At 41.2% G+C, this 8,925-nt stretch overlaps 1 protein-coding gene across 1 annotated transcript; it reads right to left on the bottom strand.

Annotated features, from left to right (window-relative positions):
* Positions 1 to 3,750: 3,750 nt before the first annotated feature.
* On the bottom strand, positions 3,751 to 5,619 carry LOC118357088 (importin subunit alpha-1-like). Its single transcript, XM_035728123.1, has one exon. It carries the CDS (start codon positions 5,500 to 5,502, stop codon positions 3,913 to 3,915), a length of 1,590 nt encoding a protein of 529 aa, XP_035584016.1. The 5' UTR covers positions 5,503 to 5,619; the 3' UTR covers positions 3,751 to 3,912.
* Between the last annotated feature and the right edge of the window lie 3,306 nt (positions 5,620 to 8,925).

Genomic DNA, 8,925 nt, shown 5'->3' with positions numbered 1-8,925 from the left:
CACTCAAATGAGAATCTTTGTAGAGGCAGTAACTTAGCTGTGGGAGGCATGTCACATGACTACAAACGCTGCATGGGTAGGTTTACAGAATCAAGGAGAGAGGTAGTGGTGCGGATGGTTTTAGCTTTTTTTTTTTTTAAATAGAAGAGCAAGAAAGTCAGCTGGGAGACTAGTTGCAGAAAATGAGTCTGAAAGCAGTGGGAGCGGGTGTCTATATGACAGAAGGAAGAAAATGCAGCTAGTGTGGATTTAGCTGATGGTTGGGGGAGATTGTGGGGAAATGATAGTTACAGGAAAGAATATCAAGAAAGGGCAGAGTTCTGGGAGATAATAAAGGTCTGCTGAGAAGAAGATACTTTGTTAGAGGGTGGCAAAGGAAAGAAAGCAAGAATTGCAGGAGAGGAGGTGGAGAGCAGTTTCACTGTTGAAGGAGCCAGGCATCAGATGTTAAATAAAAGTACAGATGGAGTAGAGACTGAAGTCTATATAGCCTTGCTGGGGCCTGACGCCAGGGAAGGGAGTAAAAGCTGTTGTAAAACAGGGTGCTGCCCAGAGTGATGAAATAGACCTCAAGTGTGGGAGAACCGTCTGTCTTAGGAGCAAGCCAGAGACTAGAGGGATTTTTAAGGAGGAAGGGACAGGGCAACCATCCTCAGGAATCAAGAGGATTCTGCTGCTAAGGAAGAACTAGTGCGTCACCTGTGCAAAGAGATCTTAAGAAAAGACAGATGGTCTAGAGGCGCGAGCTGTTCTAGACTCACTGAGGAGAGAGAAGGCAGGTAGATGATTTTAAAGGCTCTTTCAAGTAAAAGGCTTGAGGGGGATTTGCCCCAGCCCCAGGTAGGTGTAGCATTCTCAACTTTCTAAGGTAGTTTAGAGATAAGTGTTTTCCCTGGTGGTTCTTTAAAGAGTTCAGGCTTTTCCTATAAGCTGTCTTTATAATATGGAAAACTTGGCAGGGGACTAATGATTCATTGGCTGCTTTTTTCTAGGAAAGATCTTTACCCCAAGTTTGCTGAAACTGTTTACCAAGAAGAGCTTTTATTATTCTTTCTGGAATTTTCTTATAAAGTTGGAGTTTCATAGGTACCTTGAAGTGGTACAGAGCTTTGCTGAAGTGAGAAATGGCCATTTTTAAGCCATTGTTAGCTTTTTTCTTTTCTTTTCTTTCTTTCTTTTTTTTTTTTTTTTTTTTTTGTTTTTTAAGGGAAGTCCCTGTCTTCGAATACTCAGAAATGGAAACACAGTTTGAGTGGGGCCTCAGTCTTGTTTCCTCCTGGCCTTGGCTACCTTTTCATTTGCCCTGACATGTACTTCCTATCACCAACGGTCAAAAACCAGTGGTTCCTCATATTGGTGACATCTGCCTTTTATCACGCTTTATGGGACTGAGGTCTCCAGGAAGCAGATTCTTTTCCTGATATCAAATAGACAAGCTTGAGAGTATCTTATAAATCATAGAAAATGTATGTAAGTTAACACAAGCTCACACATATATGCTTTCTCCTGGGAAAAAGGCTCACAGCTTTTAAGACTCCCAAATATCTTTGAAGGCATTGTTTCCAAGAGTAAGAATATCTGCTGTTGGTCTGAACATCATTCTAGCTACTCTGAGAATTAGTAAGTTGAACCACTTAATACAAGGAAAACACAGACTGCCTGAAAGAAGTTAAAGATGGGACACATTGACTCTTCTAATGTCCAAGAATAAAGGATCCTAGTTTCTGATTTACGTGGTCTGGGCTCTTACATGATTTTTTTATGTTTTGGCCCTCCTGTGATTTCTCTTTCAGAGAAAAAGTTCTGGCTGAATGAACTGATCACACAAGACTTTATCAATTATGTGTTTTATTTTTCTCTGAAGCTTGGGCATGAAATGGAATTTGTCTCTGTTCGGGAGTTCTGATACTATAGATGGGGACTGGCTGACAAGAACTCAAGCTAAGTAGACTGTGTGAAGGAGATAAGTGGAATGATTAACCAGAAACTTTAAAAGCGCTGTTTATCAATGTTAGAACAATGTTCTTTATCTTAGTCTCTCGGGGGCCATTGCTAGGTAATGTTTAGTACAATTTTGTTTCCTATAACAAACTTCTAGATTTGAACCAAATTTTCTGCCCCCCCCACCATGAGCATTTTCTCCTCATTTTTCCATGACAGCACAGAAGGGAACTGAGGCAATAGTGCTCAAAGTGGATGGGGTGGAGGTTCTCCCTCTCCAATCGTAGTTTTCCTTCTGTAATTCTCTATGTCCTTCTCAGTCCTCACTCTTCTTAGGATTTCCCCCCTTTGGATGAAGAAACCCTAGAGCCAGTCCCTTCTTGAGTGCCGAAGATGATGTTTTAGGAAGCAGTCACTGGACTTAATTTCCCTGCCATATGCTTTGATTGCTGTGGGGGAAGGTCAAGTTGAAACAGTGTGAAGTGTGTTGCTCACTAAATGGATTTGCCTACGTCTCGTCAATGAAATGTTTTTTCACTATGGAAATTCTTTGAATTATCTGCTGTCATCTAAGCTGAACAAAGGGGCAACAGCTCCTGGGGAGACGTGTCAGTGTGAACTTGTCACTGTCTGCCAGGGTTGTCCACATCTGTTCTAACATTTGTTCCTGCCCCAGCTACCTACAATCAGACAGTTATTCTGCTTTAGAATGTTGGATTTAGTAGAGAAGCCACTGCTTTCCCCAGTTTGTGCAGACCACTGCAACCCCCAGGATAGACCACTGCTAGAGCATTAATGGTTGGTCTCAGCAGGGCCCTCCATCCCCTGAGAGAAAAGCAGACCCCGCTTACTTGGATGGTGAACCTCTTCTCTCTGACTGCAGTCTTTCCACTGGGTTTTTCTCAGTCCCGTCTTCATCTGGAAGAGCAGTGACTAACTCAGGGCTTCGGTTCCCTGAGGCTTCACTTTTTTTGTTTGTTTGTTTTGTTTTATTATGTTATGTTAGTCACCCACAGTACATCATTAGTTTTTGATGTGGTGATCCATGCTTCATTGTTTTCATATAACACCCAGTGCTCCATGCAGTACGTGCCCTCCTTTTTTTTTAATTTTTTTAATTTTATTATGTTAGTCACCATACACTACATCATTAGTTTTTGATGTGGTGATCCACGATCCACTGGTTTTCGTATAACACCCAGTGCTCCATGCAATACGTGCCCTCCTTAATACCCATCACCGGGCCAACCAATCCCCCTCCCCCCTCCCCTCTAAAACCCTGTTTGTTTCTCAGAGTCCACAGTCTCCCATGGTTCATCTCTCCCTCCGATCTCCCCCCCCTTTATTTTTCCCTTCCTTCTCCTAATGTCCTCCCTGCTATTCCTCATGTTCCACAAATAAGTGAAACCATATGATAATTTACTTTCTCTGCTTGGCTTATTTCACTGAGCATAATCTCCTCCAGTCCCATCCATGTTGATGTCAAAGTTGGGTATTCATCCTTTCTGATGGCCGAATAATACTCCATTGTATACATGGACCACATCTTCTTTATCCATTCGTCTGTTGAAGGGCATCTCGGCTCTTTCCACACCTTGGCTATTGTGGACATTGCTGCTATGAACACTGGGGTGCATATGGCCCTTCTTTTCACTACATCTGTGTCTTTGGGGTAAATACCCCAGATTGCTCTAGGCAGCATAGACTTTTTTTTTTTTAAAGAAAAGAGTGGAATTTAATCTTTATTTACAGGACACTGCAAGAGAGGAGATTCTACATAGAAATAAGAAACCCACTGAGGAGGAGCTTCATACAGGTTGTACAGTTTGGAACTGGTCAAGTAGAGTTTTGTTGTAAAAAGTGCTACAATAACAAAACACATTTAAAAAGAGTTCTTAGTAGAGAAACAGTAAGACAAACTTCTACCAAACAGAGTACACAACAAACAACTTTCTGCCTCAGCTGTACAATCTAAAAGTTAAAAGTCCCAGAAGTGCCATCCTGAACTTGGAACGTATAGCCTTCAGAGGTAGTTTCTGGCACAACATTCTGATCTTCCTCTTCCTCTACAGAGAAATACTTCTCAATCAAGTTTAATGAAGCTTTGTACACAGAATTATTTTCATGGTTTTGTAGAGCTTCAATTTTGTCCAAACCTCCACATTCTTCAATCATTATACTAAGTTTCTCAGTTTCACCTAGTTTCTCAGCAGCCTGAAAGATGTTTGAAATGGCATCCAGAATAACCAGAATAATTTTGGTGTCTTTTGCAGTTAAGAGGTTCATCAATGGTTCTGTTATGCCACAATGAACAAGGTATACAATCTGTTCAACTGTCCCACCACTTGTATAGTTGGTCACAGCCCAGACAGCTTCCTTTTGTGTCTTAAAGTCTGCCTTAGAGAGAACACCAATGAGGAATGGGACTAATCCATGATTCACAACTTGCTGTATCTGGTCCTGGCGACCAGCTGTAATGTTTGACATTGTCCACGTAGCTTCCTTCTGAATATTAGTTTTGGGGTTCGTTAGGAGGCTGGGAAAAACAGCAAGTGCTCCTGCATCTATTACAACCTGAGTCTGTTCATCCGTCCCAGTAACGATATTTCCTATGGCTCTTAGTGCAGGAGTCACAATGGGCAATTCAGTAGCTCCTAGAAGCTTCACAAGCTGGGGCACAACTCCTGTTTTCAAAACCATTTCAATCCGTTCATTTGGACCATCAGTAAGGTAGGAAATGGCCCAGCAGGTATCTGCCAATACTTCTGGATCATCATGATGCAGGAGACGAACTAAGGTAGGAAGAATCTGCTCAACAGCATCTAATGGGGGTGCAGGATTCTTGTTGCGACAAAGGTTTGAAAGTGTCCAAGTAAGGTTACGTAAGTAACCACATGCTAAAGATGACATATGAGGACCTGCAAGGAGAGCCAATAGTGGGTCAACTGCACCATACTTGATAACCAAGTCTCGAAAAACTGAACCATCACCTGCAATGTTTCCTAGAGCCCATACAGCTTGTTCACTGATGTGGGCATGGGAAGATGCCAACAGAGAAATGAATGCTGGGATAGCACCTCCATCTACCACAGCCTTGGTCTGTTCTGACGTCCCAGAAGCAATGTTAGTGAGAGCCCAAGCAGATTCAAACTGAATGGGACTACAATCAGTTCTGCCCAAGAAGGACACAAATTTTGGAATCAAACCAGCCCGGATTATGTTGTCTATGGGGGGCTGTTTTTCCCTAGAAAGCAGTTTCCTAGCAGCTTGAGTAGCCTGGAGCTGGCTTTCCAAATTGTTGCTATTTATGCCTTTGACAATGTCATCAACAGACCAATTTACAGTGCCCTGGTTGTTGCGGTTTTCCTGTAGTGGAGAGGTAGCATCATCAGGAAACGAGCTTACGTTTCTCCTTTTCAGCATCTGGTCATCCTTCTTAGCTTTCCTTAGCTCCACATTAACTTCTATTCGGCGCCGCCTCATTTCTGTACTGTCTTTCCCCTTGTTCTTGAATCTGTTAAGGCGAGCAGCTGGTGAATTAGCATTCTCATTGGTGGACATGGTTATGAGACAAAGGGAGAAAGCTACACAGCCGGCTCAGGCTTCCACAGGAGGCGGTCCGGGGCGCGCAAGCCGCAGGACAGCTGCCCTCAAAACGTCCACCACGGATCACCCCAAAGACGGTGTCGGCAGCATAGACATTTTAACAATGTTTATTCTTCTGATCCATGAACATGGAATGTTTTTCCATCTTTTTGTGTCTTCTTCAGTTTCTTTCATGAGTGTTCTGTAGTTCCTAGAGTATAGATTCTTTACCTCTTTGGGTAGGTTTATTCCAAGGTATCTTATGGTTTTCATGCTATTGTAAATGGAATTGTTTCTCTAATTTCTCTTTCTACAGTTGCGTTGTTAGTGTATAAGAAGGCAACTGATTTCTGTGCATTGATTTTGTATCCTGCCACATTACTGAATTGCTGTATGAGTTCTAGTAATTTGGGGGTGGAGTCTTTTGGGTTTTCGACATAAAATGTCATCTGCGAAAAGAGAGAGTTTGACTTCTTCTCTGCCGATTTGAATACCTTTTAATTCTTTTTGTTGTCTGATTGCTGTTGCTAGGACTTCTAGTACTATGTTGAACAATAGCGGCGAGAGTGGGCATCCTTGACGTGTTCCTGATCTTAAGGGAAATGTTCTCAGCTTTTCCCCATTGAGAATGGTATTCACTGTGGGTTTTTCATAGATGGATTTTATGAACTTGAGGAATGTTCCCTCTATCCCTATACTCTGAAGAGTTTTAATCAGGAAAGGATGCTGTATTTTGTCAAATGCTTTTTTTGCATCAATTGAGGGGGCCATATGGTTCTTCTCCCTCCTCTTATTAATGTGTTCTATCACATTGATTGATTTGCAAATGTTGAACCACCCTTGAATCCTGGGGATAAATCCCATTTGGTCGTGGTGGATGATCCTTTTAATGTATGGTTGGATCTTATCAGCTAGAATTTTTTGGGGAATTTTGGAATCCATATTCATCAGGGATATTGGTCTGAAATTCTCCTTTTTGATGGGGTCTTCGACTGGTTTGGGGATTAACGTAATGCTGGCCTCATAGAATGAGTTTGGAAGTTTTCCTTCTGTTTCTATTTTTTGAAACAGCTTCAGGAGAATAGGTATTATTTCTTCTTTGAATGTTTGGTAGAATTCCCCAGGGAATCTATCAGGCCCTGGACTCTGGTTTTTTGGGAGGTTTTTGATCACTGCTTCAATCTCATTACTGGTTATTGGCCTATTCAGGTTGTCAGTTTCTTCCTGTTTCAGTCTTGGCAGCTTGTAGGTTTCCAGGAAGGCCTCCATTTCATCCAGATTGCTCAGTTTATTGGCATATAGTTGTTGATGATAATTTCTAATAATTGTTTCTATTTCCTTGGTGTTAGTCGTGATCTCTCCCCTTTCATCCATAATTTTATTAATTTGGGTCCTTTCTCTTTCCTTTTGGATAAGTCTGGCCAGTGGTTTATCAATCTTATTAATTCTTTCAAAGAACCAACTTCTAGTTTCGTTGATCTGATCTACTGTGTTTCTGGTTTCTAATTCATTGATCTCTGCTCTAATCTTAATTATTTGTCTTCTAATGCATGGCTTAGGCATCATTTGTTGCTTTTTCTCTAGTTCTTTAAGGTGTAGAGTTAGTTGGTGGATTTGGGATTTTTCTATTTTTTTGAATGAGGCTTGGATGGCTATGTATTTCCCCCTTAGGACCGCCTTTGCAGTATCCCATAGGTTTTGGACCGATGTGTTTTCATTCTCATTGATTTCCATGAATTGTTTAAGTTCTTTGATTTCCTGGTTGACCCAAATATTCTTGAGCAGAGTGGTCTTTAGCTTGCAAGTGTTGAATTTCTTCCAAATTTTTTCTTGTGATTGAGTCCCAGTTTTAAAGCATTATGGTCTGAGAATATGCAGGGAATAATCTCAATCTTTTGGTATCAGTTGAGACCTGATTTGTGACCCAGTATGTGGTCTATTCTGGAGAAAGTTCCATGTGTGCTCGAGAAGAATGAGTATTCTGTTGTTTTAGGGTGGAATGTTCTGTAATATCTATGAGGTCCATCTCGTCCAGTGTGTCATTCAAAGCTCTTGTTTCTTTGTTGATTTTCTGCTTAGATGATCTGTCTCTTGCTGAGAGTGGAGTATTGAGGTCTCCTACAATTAACGTATTGTTATCAATATGACTCTTTATTTTGGTTAACAGTTGGCTTATGTAGATGGCTGCTCCCATGTTGGGGACATAGATATTTACAATTGTTAGATCTTCTTGTTGGATAGACCCTTTATGAATGATATAGTGTCCTTCTGTGTCTCTAACTACAGTCTTTTGCTTAAAATCTAATTTGTCTGATAAAAGAATTGCTACCCCAGCTTTCTTTTGAGGTCCGTTGGCATCAAAGATGGATCTCCATCCCTTCACTTTCAGTCTAGATGTATCTTTAGGTTCAAAATGAGTCTCTTGTAGACAGCATATGGATGGGTCCTGCCTTTTATCTAATCTGCAATCCTGTGCCATTTTATGAGAGGATTTAGGCTATTCACGTTGAGAGTGATTATTGAAAGATATGAACTTATTGTCATCATGTTGCCTGTGAAGTCCTTGTTTGTATAGATTGTCTCTGTAAATTTCTGTTCTTTATCACTCTTGGGTTCTTTCTCCTTTTATAGAACCCCCCTTAATATTTCTTGCAGAACCATCTTAGTCGTCACATATTCTTTCAGTTTCTGCCAGTCTTGGAAGTTCTGCATCTCTCCCTCCATTCTAAACAACAGCCTTGCTGGGTAAAGTATCCCGGCTGCATGTTCTTCTCGTTTAGTACCCTAATATGTCTTACGAGCCCTTTCTGGCTTGCCAGGTCTCTGTGGATAGGTCTGATGTTATTCTGATGTTCCTCCCTCTATACATAAGGAATCTCTTCCCCCTAACTGCCCTGAAGATGGTTTCCTTGGTTCTAAGATTTGCGAGTTTTACTATTACATGCCTGGGTGTTGGCCTATTTTCCTTGATCTTGGGAGGGGTCCTCTCTGCCTCTAGGACACGAATGTTTGTTTCATTCCCCAGATTAGGGAAGTTCTCAACTATGATTTGCTCAAATATATCTTCTAGCCCTCTCTGTCTCTCTCCACTCCCTCTGGGATTCCAATAATTTTGACATTGGAATGCTTCATGGTGTCACTTATTTCTCTGATTCTATTTTCATGGATTCTGAGTTGTTTTTCCCTGGCCTCCTCTTTTCGCTTTTTATCTATTAAATTGTCTTCCAGGTCACTGATTCATTCTTCTGCCTCACTTACCCTAGCTGTTAGATTATCTAGATTAGATTGGATCTCATTGAGAGCATTTTTAAGTTCTGCCAATTCAGCTTTCATTTCTGCCCTTAGAGACTCTATGTTGCCATTAATTGATTTCTCCATTCTAGCTATTGTCTTCACTAT

This window comes from Zalophus californianus, chromosome 6 (genome assembly GCF_009762305.2).
Source record: "Zalophus californianus isolate mZalCal1 chromosome 6, mZalCal1.pri.v2, whole genome shotgun sequence".
Taxonomy (NCBI): domain Eukaryota; kingdom Metazoa; phylum Chordata; class Mammalia; order Carnivora; family Otariidae; genus Zalophus; species Zalophus californianus.
This window is presented reverse-complemented; position numbering and strand designations above follow the sequence as displayed.

What these genes read in the sequence shown, in the direction of transcription:
- LOC118357088 (XM_035728123.1), bottom strand. Translation starts at nt 5,502, where the DNA reads ATGTCCACCAATGAGAATGCTAATTCACCAGCTGCTCGCCTTAACAGA.